Genomic DNA, 23,839 nt, shown 5'->3' with positions numbered 1-23,839 from the left:
AATATCGAATATAGACCCCGAACCACCATCAAATCTCAAATTTTGGCAGACTTCATGGCGGACTTCACCCCGACCCTAATTCCTGAGGTCGAGAAGGAGTTGTTGTTGAACTCGGGGACCTCTTCCGAAATCTGGACCCTCTTTACGGAAGGCGCCTCGAACTAAAAGGGGTCTGGGCTTGGCATCGTGTTCAAGACACCAACGGGTAATGTAGTTAGGCAATCTATTAGAATTGTAAAATTGACTAACAATGAGGCCGAGTATGAGGCCATGATTGCAGGTCTTGAACTGGCTAAAAGCCTGGGGGCTGAGGTGATCGAAGCTATGTGCAATTCCCTCCTCGTAGTGAACCAAGTCAATGGGACGTTCAAAGTCAAAGAGGAACATATGCGAAGATACCTGGATAAGCTACAGGTGGCGTTACATCGGTTCAGGGAATGGACTTTACAACATGTGCATCGGGATCAAAACAGCGAGGCCGATGCTCTTGCTAACTTGGGATCGTCAGTCGACGATGATGAATTCAACTCAGAGACGGTCGCACAACTCATGAAGTCGGTAGTGGAGGAAGGTCATACCAAGATAAACTCGACAAGCTTAACCTGGGACTGGAGAAACAAATACATAGATTACCTGAAGACCAGAAAAATTCCCTCGGATCCTAAAGAATCGAGAGATCTGCATATGAAGGAGGCCCGGTTCAGCTTGTCCAAAGACGGCACCCTACTTAGAAGAGCATTCGATGGCCCACTCACCATATGTCTTGGACAAGGGGACACCGAGTATGTTTTGAGGGAAGTCCATGAGGGCACTTGCAGTAATCATTCGGGCGTCGAGTCGTTGGTTCAGAAGATAATCAGAGTCGGCTACTACTGGATCGACATGGAAAAAGATACCAAGGAGTTCGTGCGAAAATGTGACGAATGTTAGAGGCATGTTCCGATGATCCATCAGCCTGGGGAACTGCTGCATTTGTTCTTGTCACCCTGGCCGTTCATAAAATGGGGAATGGACATCGTTGGTCCCCTGCCCTAGGCGCCCGGTAAGGCTCAATTTATCTTATTTAAGACTGATCATTTTTCCAAGTGGGTGGAAGCCCAGGAATTTGAGAAAGAAAGGGAGAAGGAAGTTATTGATTTCATAAAGGATCACATAATATACTGAATCGGAATGTCGGCTGAGATCGTGTGCGACAATGGGAAGCAGTTCATCGGCAACAAAGTGAGCAAGTTTTTCGAGGACCATAAGATCAAAAGGATCCTATCAATGCCCTATCACCCTAGTGGAAATGGGCAAGCAGAGTCCACGAACAAAACCATACTCCAAAACCTCAAAAAGAGGTTGACCGGCACCAAAGGGAAATGGAAGGAAATCTTGCCCGAAGTCCTATGGGCATATCGTACGACCTCAAAATCCTGTATCGGGCCCACCCTGTTCTCGTTAGTCTATGGTGACAAAGCTCATATACCAGTCAAAGTATGAGAACCGAGTCACAGGTTTCGATATGTGACCAAAGAGTCAAAAGACGAGGCCATGAGTATGAACCTGGAACTGTTAGACGAAAGGCGTGAGGCAGCCCTCGTCCGATTGGCCGCCCAAAAGCAACGAATCGAAAGATATTACAATCGGAGAGCCAACCTTTGACACTTCAATGTCGGGACTTGGTGTTAAGAAAGGTGACACTTAGCACCTGGAACCCGAATGAAGGGAAGATAGGACCGAATTGGGAAGGTCCATATCGAATTATCGAGATCACCGACAAAGGATCGTACAAACTCGAAATGGTGAACGATGAGCGGCTACAGAACAACTGGAATATAACCCACTTAAAATGATACTATTGCTAAGGTACGGCCCCATTCATTACTTTTTATTAAATATATTATGAATTGGACTAACGCTTACAGGTAACGGCCAAGGAATGATGCAACTATTAGGCCTAAAAGCACGCGTTGCACTCTTTTTCCCTTGAATTGATTTTGTCCCAAATGGATTTTCTAGCAAGGTTTTTAATGAGGCAACAGTGGATTGTGCTAACTTAGAATAGAAGACTGGCTATAAACTAGAGTCAAGGTTCACATCAACAGTATCTGAGCCCTCACTAAGATCGCCCTCGAATACTGGGGGTCGTCACCCTCGGGTAATCATTTTGGCAAGGAAGGAAACTTCGTACTCAAACGAGTCTGGACTTGGTGGATAGGATTTGCTGTAAGGGCCAAATGGTCAAATGAATCGTGCCCACATAGACCACCTAAACCATAACATGAAGCTTGTACACATTTTCAATCTTGTATGTTGCACAGAAATAAAAGAAAGTAGAAACCTTGGAGATGCATATTTTGTCTCTTAAAAAATTACTGTATTTTGTTCCTTAAAGACATCGGGCCCAAGGGCCATGTAGCACCCCAAATAATTTCAAAGTACTTAAGCACTATTAAGAAAGTTGATGTATGCTAATTATATTATTTTGTGCGTAGACGAGAACTATTAATAGGATGGATATCAATTGGATATGATAATAAGTGTACGAGGCATATTATAGGTGATGTGGGGTCTAAGGAGAGCCCTAAGTCTAAGTCAAGTTGGAAATTTCGTGATAGACTAAAGTTCCAAATGAGTACGCACAAGACCAAATTTTGGACGAGCATATCTACATATATATAAGGATTTATGTGATGTAAAAACCTATCAAATGAAAGATCTTGGTGTCTAGTTTCTAACTCTTCAAATCGTTCGTCATTTGGACACTCCTACCAGAAGTTATGACCAAATTACCAAAGGCTAGAAGAATGTGATTCTGCGGCCAATTCTGCGACTGCAGAATCATTCTGCGGAGCACAAAAGTGGTCTGTGGACCGCAGAATGGTCGCAGACCTGACTAGTGCAGCCCAGTTCTGGGCATCAGTTTTGCAGTCCATTTTGCGGACCGTATACCTATTCTGCGGTCAGTTCTGTGACCGCAGACTTGAGTTCGGAGGGTCCATTTTCCTATTTTTATAACCCTACCCCATTTTGATAAATAGCCTTTAGGGCTCATTTTAAAGGCAAAAAACTGATATTTTTAGAGAGAAGTGAGAGTGTTCTAGAGAGAGGAAGTAACTCAAGTGCTTTGTTCATTAATATCTTGTCCAAACTTTGAAATCCAACAAGGAAATCTTACAAGATCTTCACTCAAGAGGTAAGGATCTAACCCTAGTCTTCAATTTCGAGTTTGAGGTAAAAGATGAGTGATTGGGAGTATGATTCTTGGGTGTAAGAGTATTATTTATACATGCATGTACCAATAAGGTTTGTGGGAAAATTGTTGAGCTCAAATAAGCAAATATTGGGTTGTGGAATGAAGGAAATCTTGTAGAAGAAACTTGTAGTCAAATTTGCACACTTAGTGTTTGATAAAATGCTCAAATGAGCTGAAACCATGATTATCTTCACGAATAACAACTCAACTCATTCCATGATTTCCATATAACCATAAAGTGTAACATAACTCGTATCTAGAAATTCCTTTACTCGAGTCATCATCGCTCTCTACTTCTGCTAGTCATATCTGATTCACAAGTATGCCTCAAATCGAAACCAGTACAACACATAACCACGCAATTAAATTGGTGATAGCAGACTCCCCCACTTGGCTCAATGCCATAGAATAGAAAATTTGATACCTCGCCATACCCATACTCTATTATTGCCATAATACTGCAGGGAGATTCAACGAAATCATTTTGTTATGTCTCAAAATAAATTGGGATTGCTAGGATTTTCGAAACATTGTAGTAATTTAAGGAAAGCTCAAAGCGAGGTATGTTGGCTAAACTACTCTTTTATAATTGAATTCAAAGTCCCCGTAAGTTGCAAGCTTGGTTGGCTCAAGTTCCTAATTCCTATGTTCCGGGTTATCCCTTATGAACTTGACTATTCCGAATGAGCCTTATGTCGAAATATATATGTTCAAAGTGTTGATGGCGTATTAAAATGTTTTGGCTTTGAGTCGTGTTTCAAATAAAAGCTAATATGCCAAATTGTGTGAGAAAAACTCGATATGCCTAAGACTCTTAATTGCTCATATGGGTACTTAAAGTCTTGATTGGAAATGTCTTATTGTTGATAATCTATAAATATGCTTGAAAATGAAATAAGTGAATTGGGGATATAGAGTATGGCTATTGATGCTAATGAAATAAGATGATGTGAGAAAGATTATGAAATGAGCTTTGATTCAACTGTTCCAAAATTATTTCAAAAATAGAATTGCCTAAAAGCTTATGTACTCAAGTCATGCCCATATGTGGCTGTTTTAACTAATGCTATTCTTTGTGAGTATTTTCAATGTGTTTTGTGTTCTTACATATTCTTGAGTGGAAAATGTATATTTCCCTTTTTGCGGAAAAAGTATTTCAAGAATAAATGGCGTGCTACTTGTTTATGATTTTAACTTGTGCTTCGATTGCCAATCATTTTACTCAATTTCTTGGAAAGAAATCTATTGTGTTTAAAGCCTCGGTTTCTAATGAACTTAAAGTTGTGATTTTCGGAATATTATAATTGTTGATATTTGTGTTGATGATCCATGGGAGGAAAGATATGAAAGTGTGAAACTGAAATATGGCCATCGTGCCTTGAATAAAGAATCTTGTGAATGGCCAAAAGAGCCAAGGAAATATTATTGTTATAATTGGTTGAAAATACTAGTGAAGATTTATACAATGTGAAAGATGATGACGTAAATACATTTGTACCTATATTACCTTTATGTACAAAAACAAAAATAATATTTTTGGGAAGTATCATTAGCAAACCGAGGAAGGGTGGGTTGTAACAACCCACACCCAAAACTACACGTGCCGGTGTAGGAGTGGATTGTGATTTTTCCCTTATTTGGGATGAGATTGATGGGTTGATATTATTCCCCTTAATTGGGATGAAACTGGTAATAATTGTGGATTGAAAAATTCAACCCATACGGCATATGTGGGGAGGCGGCCTAGTTGATAGGGTGGAGATCGGATGCCATGTTGCGCACATGGTGGTACTACTTTTGGTAACACTTTTCTTTCGCATCACATGTCGAACCACTTTGTTCGTGGGGAGATGGCCTAGCCGATCGGGCGTGATCGGACTCCGTGCTACAAACATGGTGGTATATCGGTGCTAATGATCTCCCAACCAATAATATATATTAATTTTGTATTTTGAAAATTGTTTTGTTTTAACTGGACATTTGGATATTTGTTGATTGTGACTTGTTGTTTATATGGTTTTCCCTTTCTTATATTGGCATTCTATTTTGAAAGAGGACATTTAGCTTTACATACTAGTACTATTCCATATGTACTAACGTCCCTTTTGCCGGGGGCGCTGCATCTTCAATAGATGCAGGTGGTTCATCAGCGGGCAACTTTGGTCCTCGTTAGCAGTTACCCCCTATTCAGCAGGTTTTGGTGAGCCCTACTCTATTCTGGGCCTAATATCATTTGATGTTGTACTTTGTATTTTGAGGTATAGCCGGAACCTTGGTGCCAGCATTTCCATATTACTCTTCTGTTGTACTTAAAGGCTCCGTAGACAGGTTGTAGGTGGTGTTTGATGTGGGGTATTAAACTAGAAATGTTGGTATTTGGCAAACATGTTTTTCATTATACCTATAAACTTGTAATATTTTGGAAATTATGAATGAAGCTACTAATGGAAATGAAATGGTAGTTGTTAATGAAATCTTTTCAGTGTTTGATTAATGGAGTACATCTCCTCTTTATTCATGGATGAGTTTAGATAGAAGGAAATCTAACAGGCTTGCTCGGCCGGGTTCACTCGGTTGAGCGTCGATCATGCTCCCCGGGTTTGGGGCGTGACAGGCAACCCTTGTACGAATGCAATAGATCACCCCCGCTCGGGGACTGCCGTCATGGACAAGCCCGGATGTCTCGGGCTACGAAGCCTAGGAGCACAAAACCTATTAGGCAGTGCCCGAACTTCAAAGGCTACGGCCATCTCCATTTGGGGACTGTTGTCCCGGGCAAGCCCGGATGACTTGGGGTAATAAGCCCATTGGGCAACACCCGAATTTAAGAGGCTACGGCTATCCTAGAATGGCTCGGAGACATCTGATATACGTAACTAAAACATAAGGCCTTCAAAATTTCTAAACCGGTTCAAAGGCTATCCTCGACAAAATTATAATCTAAAAAATTATAAGTAAACACTTCAGGGAAAGCTTCCGGTCATACCGAGCCCCCACGAGTCTTAAGCAAAATAATATCATGAACGAGCATTGTTCGAACCCCCGAACAAGATCTAATTATTACGTGTTAAGGAATTCAAAATATTTGCGATCATAAAGAAAGAAGCAAAAAGAAACAAGCTTGAAATTTGTGGAAGGGAAAAAGCCTTGTATATACGCATAAATGTTTACAAAAGCCTGACGGCCTCAACAAAATACAAAAGTAAAAAAGAAGAGGAAAATCAACAAGGCATCTAAGAAGCCCGATCTTCGCCGGAGACCGCCTCATCACCGGAACCGTCGGGGTCTTTCCCGTCCTCGGAGCCGCCCGAACCCTCGAAATCTTCTTCTTCCTTAGGGTACGCCAACTTCTTGGCCTCAGCCTCGAGCCTCTTAACATTTTCAATCTCGGCCGATAAATTGAACCCACGGGCATGAACTTCCTCGAGAATCTCCCTCCGGGACTGCCACCTCACATATTTGACGATGGTCTTCAAGCGTTCCTGAGCTGCCTCAGCATCAGCTTTATACTGGGTCACCATCTCTTCAGCATCGGCCCTGGTTATTTCCGTCACTGACTTGGCTGATTCAAGCTTCTTGGCAAGGGTATCCCATGCGGCAACGGTCGAGCCCAGCTAAGACTGGAGGTCTTCGATTTTTTGGGACTGGGTTTCAGCTTTCTCCTTTATCGATCGAAGTTGGGCCTCCGCCGAGGCCGGCTGCTCCCAAGCGGTCTCTTTTTTTGAAGCCAATCGGTCCATCTTGCCCTTCCACTTCTCGGCCATGGCCTTGGCTTCATCCATCTCGGCCTGGAGATGGTCGACCCGATCAACCTTCTGCTGGACCTATGGATTCTAACCGTTAGACACCGTATCTAGCTCATCGTTACTAACTTCAAAGATATTTACCTGTTCCAACAGCTCGGCATGTTCCTTCTGAGCCGCGTCCAACTTGGCTCGCAGGCTCTTGACTTCTCCTTCATGTTGCTCACTGAGAAGCTTATACATGCCTTTTTTCTCAGCAAGCTCTTTGACTTCAGCCTCGAGTTGGCTCAGCTCATCCCCGTACCGGAGGAAGGTCTCGTGGTGGAGCACTGAGGCCTGCAAATACGAGAAACAACATTAGAATTATCAAAAAATTAGTTCAAATATTAGAAGACATATTATAATCATCGAGAATTATCAAGAATTACTCGGTTCAGAGCCTGTTGTGCTTTGTTGAACAGGCATGGCGCGTCTACCTCGTTCATTCTGGCCCGGTCTTCTTCGATTACCTGACACCGGAGGTAACTGGCTATCCCTACAGGGGCGAAAAGGATCCTTGCTCGGAGCGGGGAACCGATTGGTTAATTTCGGGCTCGAGCCCGACTCGCCTGCCCCCGAAGGTGGACTTTTCTTCGGCACCTCTAAGTCACCCAACCCGGTAAACTCCTCCGGGGCGGATGAGTATATACCGTCAAAAAAGCCTCGAAGGGGATCATCCGCTCCATGGACCTCCTCATAGGACCGCTCATTCGTCGTCCGGGCTTCATCGAACATTGATTCTTTGAACGAAGGCGATCCCGAAATATCTGTAACGCCGGGCGGGGCAGGACTGGCATCTCACGAGTCCTTGTCCCTTACCTCGGCATCAGCCTCGCGAACTTAAGAAGGATTAGCTTCAGTCATTTCCCCCTCGGCTGCCACCCATTCCTCGGGGACAGATGGCTCATGGGCCATGAAGATGTCATCCTCCTCGGGCTCGTCTCTGAGCCGGAGGAGTAATTTCGAGCCAAGCACTCGGGAGTTGGAGGTTTCCTTTCGCTTACGAACCAGGCTCCTTCTCGTTTTCTCTTTCTCCGAGCTCGTTAAACTCGGGGCCCTTTTTCTTTTCTTCTCCCATGTTATGGTTCCGGGCTGTCCCGAAGCGAAAGAACCTGCCCGAGGGCCTAAGCTCGACGGTCTTAGGCAAACCTACAAAAGGGAAATAAAGGAAAAATAATAAGAACGTAATGTTGAGAGGAGAAGCCTAACACAACCTGTTCGGGAAAAAGAATCTTACCATGGGAACGGGCCTCCCAACGGCCCTTCGAGAGTTTGCGCCATGAGCGCTTGGAGTAGGACATCTGTGAGACAATACCTTTGACCCACTCCTTGAGTCGAAGGACATCATTTTGGACTCGAACGACAGCTACACCATTACGAATACCAATGAGAAAATAAGAGATGAACACGAAATGAACATTCAAGGGAAAGTTTTACTTACGTGATGAGGTCCTCTTCGGTGATAGAGCAAATGTATCTCGAGGCATCCTCACACCGACCTTGTACCGAAGAAGGCTTCTCGACCTTGAAGTCGTCAGTGATCGAACAACCTCCTGGAATGAACATCTTCAATGGAGGTTCAGGAGCCGGTTCATCGATAGCCACATTAGCAGTAGGTCTCCCAAGGTCGACCACATCGAAAGTAGTTTCGGCAGTCGTTTGGAAAGTAGAAGCGACCTTTTGGGGAACGGATTTTGAGGTTTTTGCCATTGTTATAGGGGAAAGCTTGAAAGAGATAGAGAAAGGTTGAAAGTTGGAAGCTCAGATGTGTTGGCTAGAGTAGATGATGAGTAAAAATTTCAAAGGAATCTTGAACAACGGAGGTAAAAATGCTAGAACGTGAAAAAGAATAGTGAAATCCCGAGAGTACGAGGGTAGACGGTTTAATGTAAAGCAAAAAATGAACGAAAGAGGGGTTATTTATAGTGGTTCAGTGATGTTTTGCCTCCAGGAACAGCCGGTCGGCGTCTGACGTGCATTTAATGCCCCTATGACATGACTGACGAGACATTTCGAGCTTTTTGTCGTTTACGACACGATGTATTGGAGAAGGAATTAGGATGCTCATGTCGTTTCTCGTCAGCTTGCTTTTCGAGAAACGAGAAGACTATCTGTATACGGGTAAAAATCGGGCTAATGATACACTCCGGCCTCCATTAGGGTAAAATGGGCTCGAAGATGATTGCGAAAGATCGTGATCGAAGTAAAGGTCTCATCGAGTAAGAATCCGGGGGCAGGTTGTCTGCCTTCGAAAATATCAGGGTCATGAGTCGAGATCAATCCAAATCCTAGAAGACTTTGGGTAATCGAATACGACCAACAGAAGGCCATGATATCTGTGACCGGCCGAATATCACGGAGTGGATCACGACACGTGTCGATGAAGAACCGGCAATCAGTTAAACAGAAGATTTTTTACCTTTTACAGAGTTGTACTTAGAGTAGGATTCCCCTACTATATAAACGGGAGCCTGATAATTCATTAGACGGGATAACACGCATTCCAAAGTAATATATTATTATTTCCACTATTATTTTAAGCTTTTTCTCTCGTTCATCAAAATTATCCACTGTGAGCCTGGATCGAGGGTGAATGCTTCACCAAGGCTGGAATCATCCCCCTCGCGTGGTTTGAAATTATTGTATCTTTACTTGTCCATTCTAACTCGATTTATCATTTTGTATCAAATTAATCAATATATCCTTAAAATCATATACAAATTTAATTGTTATCCGATTTTGAGGGTAAACAAACGTCATATAAATTGGGAGGGAAGGAGTATTACTTTTTATTTTGTTTTACGCAGCAATTAAGAATCTGGAGTAATGCACTTAGCAGGAAGGCACCATCAAAAAGGAAGTTTTTTCTTCTTCACTTTGGCCAATTAGGTGCTATAACAAAGACTCTTAACTTGATAAACTGAAGGAAGCAACCTTTGGATTTTGAAAACATTGGACCACTCTCTTGTTTTTCAGGCTGTCGTACATCTTTAGTTTGAAATTTCACTTTCTTCCCCTTTCACCAACCAGTCCTGTAAATTCAACATTTTTAGCTAACTCTGTCCCCTTACGAATATACACCTAACTTGCTGTTGCCAGTAAATAACAATCACCAATGTTACCAACCGATTTGAAATATGGCATGGAATGTCTCTTTAATTTGGACTCTACAATTACAAAATCCTTTGCACCGGAAACTGGGCCATTCTTAGAATTCCTGCTTCACTGCGTCTTTAAATCCTTTTTTGGTTTCATTCATGATACAGTGTTATTACTATGCTTAAAGTTAAAGGAAAATCTGCATCGAGTTTACAGAACCATTATTGAGCATAATAAGTGGAATCTGAAAATAACGAAGCCTTTTCTAGGTTCTAAAGAAGGGACAGTTGATCTTGCAAAGATCATGTTCTTATTCTTATGCTCCCCAAGATAGATTATTGTCAATAAAAGCACGTGTAAGTACGTATGTGCTTTTTCCCTTCCCTCTTTCTCATAATTTAGTTTTTAATATATGATCCTTTTCCTTTTGCAGTCAATGGCCTCTTTTCGTTTTTCCTTTTCCCCCTTTTAGCAAGAGGTCTTCTGAAGCTAACAGTACAAAATGAAAAATAATGTACTTCAAGGGGAACAAATTTAAATTCAAAACTAAATTTTTCACTAGGTCTTGGATTGAGTACATAGTAAAACATGCCAACTCTCTCCAAATTTGTATTTTTCACTTTGACATGCCAGTTTTCCCTCTTCTTTTTTCCCCCATCCTTTTCCCCTTTTTGGGCGTCTCTTGTTTCGTCGATGTATATATAGTGAGATAATGTCTAAGAAAGGCGAAATTTGAGCCAAAAACAACCTACTACTTTTGAACTGGTTAATTATTTCGAATTAGTACTAAGGGAAAAAAGAAAAGTCTAATCTAATGTCATGTATTTTCTTCTAATCAAAGTGGTAAAACTATTGCAGCTGCTACTATCTTCATGCTCATCTGATTCATTAGTAGACAGCTCAGTGATCCCACTGGAGCCAGACACTGATGAAGAACACGGTACCCTATGCAAGTCCCTCCTCATAAAATCGTAAAAAACTAGCTTACTATTTGCACCTGCTCTACAACTAGTTGTATTCAACATATGTGTCATGTTCTCGTCTTCATTCTTACTGCCTCCTCTCTTCAAGAATATTCGGCAGAGAACCCAATTTTCCTGCAGTAAATGAATTCACATGTTAATACCCATGTCCAAGAACTATATATCAATCAATCAACAAGTTTGAGTTCACCTGGGTAGGAATCTTTTTGGGTTCAAGATTGGCGAGGCGATATTCGTGCATAATCCAATCAGTTCTGCAACCATGGAGAGGCTTTCCTTTGTAGAAGACAAGAGTTTTCTTCATGCCAACAAGTTGTTGTTGTTTGCCTCTGGAACTCACAATTTGCTTGTCAAGTCCAGTTGCCTTCCAATACCCTGAGTTGGTTGCTCTGTTGGACCTGTTCCCCTTTGGATGCTTCACCTCCCTTGTGCTAAAGAAGTACCTTTCTTGCTCCAAATCACCTGAATATATTCAATTTCACAAAAATCACAAACTTTACGTAATCTTTTAATTCTTTTGCTGCTTCTTAGCCAGTGGAGTAGTATACTTAAAATATCAAATTGTTAGTAAAGTTAATTCGTTTTAAGGTTGATGGGAGGAATTTGCAAATGGACAATGCGAACCAACCTGGTAAATCCCAAGGATCAGATTTGTGAACGTCCATGTCAGGGATGATAGAGGCTGGCAAAGGGAAAGAGAAGACCTTGCGCTTTAAATACTGAAACACAAGTTCTTCATCAGTTGGATGAAACCTGAATCCAGGGGGCAATCTCAGCGCTCCAATTTTCACAAAATGAAGCTTTTCCATACCCATAACAGAATTAACTCAAAGTGTGTCCTTTGCAAGTTATACAAAAAGGGAACACAGACAAAGAGCAAGAACAAGAGGGAACAATAAAAACGATAAGAACAGAGAGAGAGAGACGCAGCTAGTGGGGGTGGATTATTGAGAGGGAAAGTGGATTATTGAGAGGGAAAGTGGCTTCTTTATAGTAAAATAATGGGGATGTTGAACAAGGCAGAGTGGGACTTTGTAATTTTATTAAAAAGACAAGGGAATAGAATAAGGACGAGCTAATTTGCTTAAAATAGACTGCAATCTCCTTTGCTTTGACGCATCTCTTTCCAATTTTAAAACAACCCCCACAAAAAGAAAAAAAGGGAAAAAGAAATTAGAACTTGTGAGACGGTAAAGAAGAGAGGGTGGGTGGTTGTACAAGTGCATGCCTTGTTTCTCTTCGAAAAGGTTAAAACTTTTTTGCCAGAAAAAATAGAAAAAGGCTGTGTCTTTACAGTTTGACATAACGAAAACAGCTAAAACTAAGCTTAGTTGTCAACGGAAAAACCGTAGCTGTTAAGACCAAACCTCAACCTATTCTTCCCCTGCAAAATTTGCACTTTTATGTTGGGTTATTTAAATGTCTGGAGTTTTGTTTGCCTCCCTATTTTACACTCTTTTGGACTGATATTTTCAAAGTAGTTTTTAATCCGTTAGAGTAGCAGACGTCGCATTACTCTTATATTGGATTATCTATTTAGCTCAGATGGTGAGTCGTCACTTGGCATATAATCTCGGTGTGCCAAGTCATCATTTAAAAGCAATTTTTCCTTAAAATACATATTTGACTCTAAACCAGTTTGCACCAGAGATTCCGAGTAAGGGGTTCATTTAACTCGGGGAGAAGGTGTTAGGCATTCCCCGAGTCCCGTGAAAGTCACGGTTGCGTACTTGATCCAGTTGGCTTTAAAGAATACTCAAATTGAGGCAAAACAAACGAAAGAAAAATAAACACATAAGAGACTCGAGGTCGTCCCCACCAAAATAAAAAAAATATGAGGAAAATACCAAAAGTCTATACTATGCTCACTCCACGATGTCCGTCACATCCTCCAATTACATTCACTACAGGGCATACCCCGGATAAAAATATATATAAAATTCACGAGGCATTTTGCCAAGTATAAACTAAAGGGAACGATCTCTCACCTCAAATAAAAACTGAAATAAATGACCTAATATTTGCCTACCCAAGTGTGGTCGGCCTAAACATGCTACTAGCGAATAATATAACAAAATAAATAAATAAAAGGGAACTTCTAAATCATGCTCAAATTCTCTTGACCTTTTATTTTTATGAATTTGGCCAAGCTCAATTCCTAAGGAATGTAAACAATTTAATCACTAATGAGCTCGGCCTGTCCCCAATACCAGCAAATCAAGAATATTATACTTCTAAAAGATCATCACTCAATGGTCCTAACAAACAAGGACTTCCAAAAAAAATGAACCAAAAGAAAAGACGAGAAAGAGAGGTAAAAGAGTGATAGAAAAGTTTTGCACTTATAATATGAATATTAGCGTAATACTAGCAAACCTACTGAAGCCAAAATGACGTAACTAGTCCACACAGCCAGCAAAACATCAAGAAATTGACCAAACAATTTAATAAAGTTTTGAAAAATTAGGAGAAAAAAAAAGATTTTAAACAACCTGTTATACGAACTTCCTAATCACTCATGCACAAATATGTAAGCACCATATTTCTCTAATATAAAGGACACACTAAATCTATGAGAATACCAAAATTTAGACGGTTTTACATGATTTAAGAACTTTCAATTTTTACGTCATAGAATAAAACTGACACTCAATTTCTATTTTAATTTATTGAGCAAATTTTAAAATCCTAAACCCATTTCACTCGGCCATTATCATAAATTAATTTCAAGCATTAAAGGAACATATGAGAAAGGATGAAGATATGGAACTTAAATAGAAGATTCCTTTAAAATTACTCTATTTGGGCGAAATGTTTTGGATGACAGAAATCAACAACCAAACAGAGCACTCACAAAATTAATTAACAAAGCAGTATCAACAAGAAATCGCACACATAAAGTTAAAGAGGGTAAACAAATAGAGAAGAGATAATAATGGACCTCAAGTGAGCAAACTACTTTTAATATATGAATTTGATTACATCTAACTCCGGCAAACCAAATCTGAACTGTAAAGATGAAATAGAAATGGATTGACGGGAACTCGAATGAACCAAACTCGAACAGCGCCTCAACTCATTCGACTTCCATATTTGGAATCCATGATCGAAGGAAGGGACTGGAATTTTGTTGTCTTATTTTTTTTCGAAAATTGGAATCAAAACAGAAATATTTCATATGCAATTTTTCTAGATTCAAGAGGAAAATTAAGAAAACTAAACTGAATTTTTTTTTTTGTTTTTCTGGAATTCAAGAGGAAAATCGACAAGTAAACTGAATTTTTTTTTTTTTTTTTTGTTTTGAAACTCCAAGAAGAGAAACCTTAAAACTTTTCTTTTTCTCTTTTCTCCAAAATTCTGTCTCTCTCCCTCTAAAAAATCTGTGTGCAGGTGAATATATCCGTGCCCTTGTACTTGAAGAGGAAGAAAGAAATCTGCTAGCAAAAAGCCCCTATGAAAGAAAAATAAATGCTAGAACTAAAATTGGTACCCCTTTTCAATCGTGAGTATGCACTATATGGTGAAAAATTTTTGTGGGTGGTGAGGGCACTAATTGAAATGGAAAGACCACCTAAAATTTGGTATACAAAAAGACAAAATTCAAAAAGTTGTTTATAAAAAAATTAAAAGTTAAAATAAATTCCCAAAAGGGTCTTACATTGGATTGTTGAAGAACTCATTTCTTTCTTTCCAATATTTGTCTTTGTGTTTGTTTTATTTTCTATTATTGATAAAATACAACTAGCTATACAAAATACTATTTATATATAGTAACTAACATTAAAAAGAGAAATAAAATAATTATACTAGAAAAATCTAAATACTACTCGATATTTACTAAATACTTATAACTTAAAATCACACTAAATCAAGTAAAATATTTTTTGAAACTTTTCTTTTTATCTTTTTGTAAAAATAAAATAAAACTAATTAGACAAAATATCAATAAGATAAAACATTTGTAGTTTTTAATTTTTAACATAAAATAAAGCAAAAATAAATTAAAAGTTAAAATAGCAAATCAGACATAAAACCGACATCTAAGCACTAAAAAGGTATAAAATCTCAGGGAGAGTCAAAAATTACATGTCTACAGCTACTCCTCTTTGATTGGAAACACGAAGTGGTTTTAGAGAAAGAAAAGACAAGATGAGTTCTTGACCCGACCTTTATTTAAAAGAGAATAAAACTAAAAGAAAGGAGAATGTGACCGAGCCCTGGTATCTGAGCTGCCTACATATCCTTGTCTATAAAGGAATCAGGTCACGTGTAGTTCAGAAGTAGAAAAGTAAATAAAAAAGATTATCGAGGTGGAGAGTTGAGTGAAGTGCCGTCGAGGTTCCGGTTCGCGGTTCCTGCCATCACATCAGAAAATAAAAAATCAAATAAAATAAAAATTACAAGAAAAACTATAAAATCTTATCTACTGTTTTGTCTTGAATCTTCTATAGTCTTGTTGTGCATCTCGAACTATTGACTCGCATTCTCGAGGCGAGCTTCTGCTACTTCTAACTTGAATTGACCCTATTCTTCAAGCGGGCTCCTGTTGTTGATTTGAAGTTAACTCTGAAATGAATTCCCTCGTTCTCCACGTGGACGCCTGCTACTGACTTGAAACTTGAAATGAATTCCCTCATTCTCCAGGTGGGCGCCTGCTGCTGACTTGAAACTTGAAATAACTCTGAAATGAATTCCCTCGTTCTCTAGGTGGGCGCCTGCTACTAATGCCGAAACTTGAAATAAACTCTAAAATAAATTCACTCGTTCTCCAGGTGGGCGCCTGCTACTGACTTGAAATTTGAAATGAATTCCCTCGTTCTCTAGGTGGGCGCCTGCTACTAACTTGAAACTTGAAATAAATTCCCTCATTCTCCAGGTGGGTGCCTGTAATCACAACAAAACAGACAAAACAAAGAAAATTTTCTACCCCCAGTTTGTACCAGGAACATTTGTGAGTGTTAGTTGAATCCCATTATCCAGGAAGGTCCTGAAAGCTTAAAACTAAATCTCATTATCCAGGAGGGTCCTGAAAACTTGAAACTAAATCCCATTATCCAGGATGGTCCTGAAAACTAAAAACTAAATTCCATTATCTAGGAGGGTCCTGAAAACTTAAAAACTAAATCCCATTATCCAGGAGGGTCCTGAAAACTTAAAACAAAATCCCATTATCCAGGAGGGACCTGAAAGCTTAAAACTAAATTCCATTATCCAACAGGGTCCTGAAAACTTAAAACTAAATCCCATTATCCATGAGGGTCCTAAAAACTCAAAAATAACTAAATCCCATTATCCAGGAAGGTCCTGAAAACATAAAACTAAATCCCATTATTCATGAGGGTCCTGAAAACATTAAAAAAAAAAAAAAAAAACTAAATTCCATTATCCGGGAGGGTCCTGAAAACTTAAAACTAAATTCCATTATCCAGGAGGGTCCTGAAAACTTTTAAAAAAAAACTAAATCCCACTATCCAAGAGCGTCCTCAATACTTAAAACTAAATTCCATTATCCAGGAGGGTCCTGAAAACTTAAAACTAAATCCTATTATCCAGGAGGGTCCTGAAAATTTAAAAGCTAAATCCCATTATCCAGGAGGGTCTTGAAGACTAAAATTAAATCTCATTATCCAGAAGGGTCCTGAAAACTTAAAACTAAATCCCATTATCCAGGAGGGCCCTGAAAACGTAAAATCAAATCTCATTATCCAGGAGGGTCCTGAAAATTTAAAAGCTAAATCCCATTATCCATGAGGGTCCTGAAGACTAAAATTAAATCCCATTATCCAGAAGGATCCTGAAAATATAAAATTAGATTTTATTATCCAGGAGGGTCCTGAAAACATAAAACTAGATTCCATTATCCAGGAGGGTTCCTAAAGAATCAAAAATGAACTTACATGAAACATGTTTTCCTCATGGAGGATCTCTGCAGAACGAACAAAATTTTTTGCTCCTATTTTAAACAAAGAAAATCTTGTTAGTTTGAAAAGATGGTGTTTAATTTGTGGCATCGTTGCTGAAGGTGTCCACTTGTGCCACTGTCATGCTTTATTTGATTGGCTGCTTCGAGCTGACAAGGACTCGTTTGACCTTCTAATCGAACCTCGACCACCAAAACTCTGAATGACCCGAGTTGCTTACACTCACTTGTTGCATTGTATTTTCATTCTGACAATTGTTGAGCCTTTGTATTTTCCAAAATTCAAGAATTACTTGATTGCCTAAACTTCAGTTATCACTACATTGCTCCTTCTGTATCATGTCATTTGTGATGTGCTTGGCCGAACTTCACATTGTGCAATCAAAAAGCTGGTAGTAGGATTTGAAATCTTTTCTTGCTTGTGTAACAAAGACTAACTTGAAAGAGGCTCGGAAAAATAGAACCAAAACAACAAAGCGAAGTGACTTTGAGAATTAGGAATAAAAAGGAAAATTTCAAACAAAGATGACTATTTGAAGAAGAGTGGAAAAGAGAATTATCTGAGTAAAGCAACTGGATCCAATGATCATGACATGCATTTTGGATTGATCAGCCTAATCCGTCCAACCAATCACACTTTCAGTTCATGTCATGTCTTCATACTTCAAAACCGGGCCTTCATGATCTAACTTCTCTGTAAAGTCATAAACCTCATTTGACTTGTAGTGCCCCAAAGGGTTTTTACCAACAAGCCTCTCCCATTTGTTCATCTCATAACTCACTGTCGCCTTACAATGCCCGCGAGGATTTTCACCAATAAGACTCTCTTATTTTATTTATTTTTGTTCCCATGAACAAAGTGCCACCCATGATGTAAGAAAATCATACCTCTATCTCATGCTTTATTTGGCATCCTCAAAGATTGATCGGAAGGTCTTTCTTTGGACCGTAATGTAGGCTTTTGGTCAAGGTTAGGAAGAAAGGATGGCATGAAGGCTCAAAATAATTTAAAATGAAAGGGTTTAGAATTACAACTTTTGGAATAAGATCTTTTGCCAAAACTAAAACTTTTTATCCCAGTTTCTTTGAGTCTCGGGAATTTAAGATTTTTATTTTGATGGGACCGAACCTCAGAGTAAGGCTGCCTACGTATCCTTAAAAGGAATCAGGTCAAACATAGTTCCAACCTCAATTCATTTTTTTTTCTTTTTTTTCTTTCTCTTTCTTTTAGTTTCTTTTCTCTTTTTTCTATTTTCTAACTCTATTTTCTGATTCCAAAACAGGGGTATGAAAGAAAATCAATTAAGGCTCAAAAGGGGTAGCAAAGGATAAAAGTGTGTGGGTAGCTGAATAAAACGCCTTCGTCATACCAAACTTTGGAAATGCCAAGTATAAGACATGTAATTAAAGATGAGCTAAGAAATCATACATAGTATCTTTTGACTGCATCAGAATTGATAGCCATATCCACAACTTCTATGTCTGTTAAATACAAAGCGCAATTGGGCAGCACTCTTGTCACAGTGAACGGCCCCTGCCAGTTTGGGGTGAATTTGCCTTTAGCTTGAGCTTAATGTGGAAGGATGCGTTTCAATACTAGCTGGCCCACTTCAAATTTTTGGGGACGCACCTTCTTGTTGTATGCTCTTGCCATTCTCTTCTGATACAATTGACCATGACATAGTGATGCCAATCTTTTCTCATCAATTAAATTCAACTGCTCCAAACGGGCTTTGACCAAACGGGTTTTGACCCACTCATCATCATCAATTTTAGCTTCCACAACAATCCGAAGGGATGGAATCTCAACCTCCGCAGGTATAACTACCTCAGTTCCATGTACCAACAAATAAGGAGTTGCACCTACTGAAGTGCCAACAGTAGTGCGATAGCCCAACAAAGCAAAATGCAACTTTTCATGCCACTGCCTAGAACCTTGCACCACCTTACGAAGTATCTTCTTTATGTTTTTGTTAGCAGCTTCAACAGCTCCATTTGCCTTGTCTGTGATGATTACCTTGGGAATTCCAAACCAGCAAATGATAGTTGAATGAACAAAATCTACCACTGCTTTCTTGGTCACGGACTTGAAAGTTACAGCTTCGACCCACTTAGTAAAGTAATCAATGGCCACCAGAATAAACCTATGTCCATTTGACGCCACCGGCTCATTTGGTCTGATAACATCCATGCCCCAGGCAATGAAAGGCTAAGGTGCAGACATTGTGTGCAACTCCGATGGCGGAGAATGAATCAAATCACCATGCACCTGACATTGATGACACTTGTGAACAAAGCTGATACAATCTCATTCCATGGTGAGCCAATAATAACCTGGTCGAAGTATCTTTTTTGCCAAGACATACCCGTTCATATGAGGCCCACAAACTCCAGAATGTACTTCTGTCATGACAGTTGAAGCTTCCTTAGCATCTACGCACCTCAGTAATCCTAGGTCTGGAATCCTCTTGTACAAGATTCCTCCACTTAAGAAACAACCACTAGCCAGACGTCGAATAGTTCTCTTTTGATCACATGTGGCATGTATCGGATATATCCCGGACTTGATGTATTCCTTGATATCTTGGAACTAAGGTTTACCATCAAATTCCTCTTCAACCATATTACAATAGGCATGTTGATCACGGACTTGGATATGCACGGGGTCAACATAAGCCTTATCCGGATGATGTAGCATTGAAGCGAGAGTAGCCAGGGCATCGGCAATCTCATTATGAATTCTGGGAATATGCCTAAATTCTACTAACTTGAATCGTTGACAAAGATCATGCAGACAGTGTCGATATGGTATGAGCTTTAGGTCCCGAGTTTCCCATTCTCCCCGAATCTGGTGAACCAACAAATCTGAATCTCCCAAAACCAGTATCTTCTGGACTCCCATGTCTACAGCTAACCTCAAACCCAGAATGCATGCTTCGTACTCAGCCATGTTGTTGGTGCAATAAAATCGAAGTTGGGCTGTTACAGGGTAGTGTTGCCCTGTTTCGGAAATGAGTACAACCCCTATTCCGACACCATTCATGTTAGCAGCTCCATCAAAGAAGAGTTTCCAACCTCGATTTTCATTATGATCAACTTCGTCAACATATAGCACTTCTTCATCAGGAAAATAAGTCCTCAATGGCACATATTCTCCATCCACCGGATTCTCGGCTAAGTGGTCGGACAACGCTTGAGCTTTCATCGCGGTCCGAGTCACATAGATAATGTCAAACTATATGAGTAAAATCTGCCACTTTGCAAGTCTGCCTGTGGGCATAGGCTTCTGAAAGATATACTTTAGAGGATCCATGCGAGAGATGAGGTAAGTAGTGTAGGACGAAAGATAATGCTTCAACTTTTGTGCTACCCAAGTCAGGGCACAACATGTCCTTTTAAGAAGAGTATACATAACCTCATAAGGAGTGAACTTCTTGCTAAGATAATAGACTGCCTGCTCTTTCTTACCCGTGATGTCATGTTTACCCAGTACACAACCAAAATAATTATCCAAGACTGTCAAATACAAGATTAAAGGTCTCACAGGCTCTGGTGGGACCAACACAGGTGGGTTTGACAGGTACCTCTTGATCTTATCAAATGCTTCTTGACACTCGTCAGTCAACTTGATCGCGACATTCTTCTTCAACAACTTAAAGATGGGCTCACAGGTCGTCGTGAGTTGAGCAATAAACCTGCTGATGTAATTTAACCTTCCGAGCAAGCTCATCACATCAGTTTTATTTTTGGGAGGTAGTAACTCTTGGATGGCCTTGATCTTTGACGGATCCAACTCAATACCGCGTCGACTGACCATGAATCCTAACAGTTTCCAGGATGGGACACCAAATGCACATTTTGCTGGATTGAGCTTGAGATTATACATACGTAGCCATCGAAAAAACTTCCTCAAATCCTTGACATGGTCGTACTGCTTCTTTGACTTTATGATCACATCATCTATATAAACCTCAATCTCCTTGTGTATCATGTCATAAAATATAGTAGTTATCGCCCTCATGTAAGTTGCTCCCGCATTCTTCAAACCAAATGGCATTACCCGGTAGCAATATGTTCCCTATGATGTGATGAACGCTGTCTTTTCTGCATCTTCCTCATCCATTAGGATCTGGTGATATCCTGCGTAGCAATCCACAAAAGACCCAATCTCATGCTTGGCACAATTATCAATCAGAATGTGGATGTTCGGCAATGAAAAATCATCCTTTGGGCTTGCTTTGTTAAGATCATGATAATCAACACAAACCCTGGTCTTACCATCCTTCTTTAGTACCGGCACAACATTAGCTAACCAAGTGGGATATCGAGTGACCCGAATAACTTTTGCACCAAGCTGCTTTGTGATTTCTTCTTTGATCTTCACACTTATGTCAGTCTTGAACTTTCTTAACTTTTGCTTGACAGGAGGGAGTGCAGGATCAATTGGCAATTTATGAACAACCAAGTCAGTGCTCAAGCCCGGTATATCGTCATACGACCATGCAAAGACATCTTTATACTCAAACAGTACTTTGATTATTTCTTCCTTGACTTGCGGTTCGAGATGCACACTTATCTTGGTTTCCTTAACATTATCCTAATCTCCTAAATTAATTGCTTCGATTTCATTCAAATTAGGCTTTGGGTTTTCTTCAAAGTGTTTTAGTTCAATACTGATTTCCTTAAATGCTGCTTCTTTATCATATTTTGTTTCATAATCATATTCTACTTCTTGGATCATTATTTCAGGATTAGCCTGGCTTTTAAGACTTGACTAAAAATTCCCCATGTATGTCATGTCATTAGAGCCAGCATAAAAAGAAATGTATAAAAGAAAAACAAAAATGAAACACTATTAGGAATAATGGAAAACGGGAAATTGCATTTCATTGAAAATAAAAGGATAGAAGGATTTGAACATCAAAACAAGTGAAAAATAAAAATCTGGATTACAACCCTGGAATAACCGAGATAACAGAAAGGAAAACAAAGCAAACTACCAAAACTCCTTCCGGGTGGGGAGAGGAGTAGCTTCCCAATTGCTGAGCTTCACATTTGGCCCAACGAGCTGCACATCTGCGTTACTAGAACCTTCCCCAATTTCTACCATATTAACCTCATCAAACAGACTCTGGAACCTTTTGATCAGCTCTTCATCAACATCAACTACAGCTTTCGGGATTGATGATATTGGACGTTTTGCGGCCTCTGGATTGATAAAGGACTTGGAGATGTGTGGAACAGGCCTGGGTAGCGACCATGCCTTCTGCTTCTGATTTTTAGCTTTTTTCACGTCCCTCTCTGTGGGCGTGAATCCCAAACAAAATGTGCCAAGATTTTCATGTGGGCATAGTGGATGCACAATACCCTGTAGAGATGAATCCAGACCTTTACCCGGCACAAAACCATTCTTCAACATTTCATTTGCTACCATGACGGACGCGGAGGATAGCTTCGGTCCTGGAATGCATTTTCCCTCGGGAATCTTCTCAATAGACACTGTTTCGAATGTTTGGTAGACCCAAAGCCCTTTATCATCTTCAGCTTCAATAAATGGAACATACGTGTCATTATAAGCAGATACGTCCTCATCACCGTGCACAACTATTTCCTGCCTGTCCCATTCGAATTTTACCATTTGATGCAGAGAAGACGGGACTACCTTAGCCACGTGTATCCAAGGCCTGCCCAACAACAGATTGTAGGAGACAACCACATCTAACACTTGAAATTCCATAGTGAACTTGACTGGACCTATCGACAATTAAAGCATTATATCACCGACAGAATCTTTCCCTCCCCCATCTAAGACTCGAACACATACACTATTCATATGGATTCTTTCAGCACTGATTTTCAACTTTTGTAAAGTAGACAAAGGGCAAATATTTGCATTAGAGCCGTTATCAACCAGTACCCTCGAGACAACAGACTCCTCGCACTTAACAGTGAGATAAAGAGCTCGGTTGTGTTTTGTGCCCTCCATAGGAAGTTCATCATCTGAGAAGGTGATCCTATTTGCTTCGAAGATCTTGTTAGCAATCTTTTCCAAGTGATTCACTGTGATCTTATCAGGAATATATGCCTCATTCAAAATCTTTATCAGGTCTTTGCAGTGGTCATCTGAATGTATTAGTAAAGATAAAAGAGAGATCTAAGTCGGTGTTTTCCTTAATTGCTCCACAATGGAATAATCTTGCACTTTTATCTTTTCCAGGAACTCTTCAACCTCTTCTTCGGTGACCGGCTTCTTTACTGGCATTTGACTATCCTTGAAATGCTTGGCCTTCCTCAATTCTTCCATGGTAAAACACCTCCCAGAACGAGTCAGTCCTCCAGTTTCATTGAATTCTTCCTCCATTTCTTTCCCTTTATATGTCATTATCACTTGTTTGTAATTCCATGGAACAACCTTTGTATCGACCACTGCAATTGGGTCACTGGCTTAATAACAACAAGGGTAATAGGAGCCCCTTTCACGACTACGACAGGCTTGCTTGGGTTCCCTGGCACGACCACTTTCGGCTTATCCCGACTTGCCCCAATATCCTTCGAAGGCCCTTTCACGACCAACATAGGTGGCTTCATGTTGAGCATGCTTAGTTTCTCCGCCATCCCTTCAACTGCCAAGGGAATTGCTTTTGTAGAGTCTAGAACCTTAACTAAATTACCTTCACTAGAACAAATCATCATGATGGATTCGGAAGAATTCCCGGACTCCCCATCCTTACGAACTATCTCAATCATGTGTGTCTTTGTGTGGGTTGGCAAAGGATTTTGGTTGATGTTTGGTGCATCTGGGATCTGTACTACAATT

At 40.0% G+C, this 23,839-nt stretch overlaps 5 protein-coding genes across 5 annotated transcripts; 1 reads left to right on the top strand and 4 right to left on the bottom strand.

The window, feature by feature from the left end:
• Positions 1–270: 270 nt before the first annotated feature.
• On the top strand, positions 271–930 carry LOC138902775 (uncharacterized). Its single transcript, XM_070190673.1, has one exon. The coding sequence runs from the start codon at positions 271–273 to the stop codon at positions 928–930; it is 660 nt and encodes a 219-aa protein (XP_070046774.1).
• A 9,722-nt stretch (positions 931–10,652) lies between these two features.
• On the bottom strand, positions 10,653–14,582 carry LOC104095587 (NAC domain-containing protein 83-like). The gene is made up of 3 exons (XM_009601742.4): positions 11,731–14,582; positions 11,293–11,564; positions 10,653–11,216 (listed from the first exon to the last, which is right to left on the bottom strand). The coding sequence occupies exons 1-3, from the start codon at positions 11,915–11,917 to the stop codon at positions 10,926–10,928; spliced, it is 750 nt and encodes a 249-aa protein (XP_009600037.1). The 5' UTR covers positions 11,918–14,582; the 3' UTR covers positions 10,653–10,925.
• Positions 14,583–16,430: 1,848 nt separating this feature from the next.
• On the bottom strand, positions 16,431–19,213 carry LOC138902774 (uncharacterized). Its single transcript, XM_070190672.1, has 3 exons — positions 18,653–19,213; positions 18,452–18,556; positions 16,431–16,445 (listed from the first exon to the last, which is right to left on the bottom strand). The coding sequence occupies exons 1-3, from the start codon at positions 19,211–19,213 to the stop codon at positions 16,431–16,433; spliced, it is 681 nt and encodes a 226-aa protein (XP_070046773.1).
• A 399-nt stretch (positions 19,214–19,612) lies between these two features.
• LOC138902773 (uncharacterized) lies at positions 19,613–20,227 on the bottom strand. The gene has a single exon (XM_070190671.1). The coding sequence runs from the start codon at positions 20,225–20,227 to the stop codon at positions 19,613–19,615; it is 615 nt and encodes a 204-aa protein (XP_070046772.1).
• An 873-nt stretch (positions 20,228–21,100) lies between these two features.
• LOC138902772 (uncharacterized) lies at positions 21,101–22,759 on the bottom strand. The gene is made up of 4 exons (XM_070190670.1): positions 22,023–22,759; positions 21,976–21,979; positions 21,697–21,796; positions 21,101–21,534 (listed from the first exon to the last, which is right to left on the bottom strand). Exons 1-4 carry the CDS (start codon positions 22,757–22,759, stop codon positions 21,101–21,103), a joined length of 1,275 nt encoding a protein of 424 aa, XP_070046771.1.
• Positions 22,760–23,839: the final 1,080 nt, after the last annotated feature.

The sequence above is a fragment of the Nicotiana tomentosiformis genome, chromosome 12 (assembly GCF_000390325.3).
Source record: "Nicotiana tomentosiformis chromosome 12, ASM39032v3, whole genome shotgun sequence".
In the NCBI taxonomy this organism is placed as follows: Eukaryota; Viridiplantae; Streptophyta; class Magnoliopsida; order Solanales; family Solanaceae; genus Nicotiana; species Nicotiana tomentosiformis.
The sequence above is the reverse complement of the archived record's forward strand: the minus strand, read 5'-3'. Positions and strand labels throughout refer to the sequence as shown.

Coding starts and splice junctions, on each gene's coding strand:
- LOC138902775 (XM_070190673.1), top strand. CDS start 271: ATGATTGCAGGTCTTGAACTGGCTAAAAGCCTGGGGGCTGAGGTGATC.
- LOC104095587 (XM_009601742.4), bottom strand. CDS start 11,917: ATGGGTATGGAAAAGCTTCATTTTGTGAAAATTGGAGCGCTGAGATTG. Junction 11,565..11,730: donor TGATCCTTGGGATTTACCAG/GTTGGTTCGCAT, acceptor GAATATATTCAG/GTGATTTGGAGCAAGAAAGG. Junction 11,217..11,292: donor CCAAAAAGATTCCTACCCAG/GTGAACTCAAAC, acceptor CATTTACTGCAG/GAAAATTGGGTTCTCTGCCG.
- LOC138902774 (XM_070190672.1), bottom strand. CDS start 19,213: ATGGATGTTATCAGACCAAATGAGCCGGTGGCGTCAAATGGACATAGG. Junction 18,557..18,652: donor CAAGAGCATACAACAAGAAG/GTGCGTCCCCAA, acceptor CCAAACTGGCAG/GGGCCGTTCACTGTGACAAG.
- LOC138902773 (XM_070190671.1), bottom strand. CDS start 20,227: ATGAAAGCTCAAGCGTTGTCCGACCACTTAGCCGAGAATCCGGTGGAT.
- LOC138902772 (XM_070190670.1), bottom strand. CDS start 22,759: ATGGAATTTCAAGTGTTAGATGTGGTTGTCTCCTACAATCTGTTGTTG. Junction 21,535..21,696: donor AGCAGCATTTAAGGAAATCA/GTATTGAACTAA, acceptor TTGAGTATAAAG/ATGTCTTTGCATGGTCGTAT.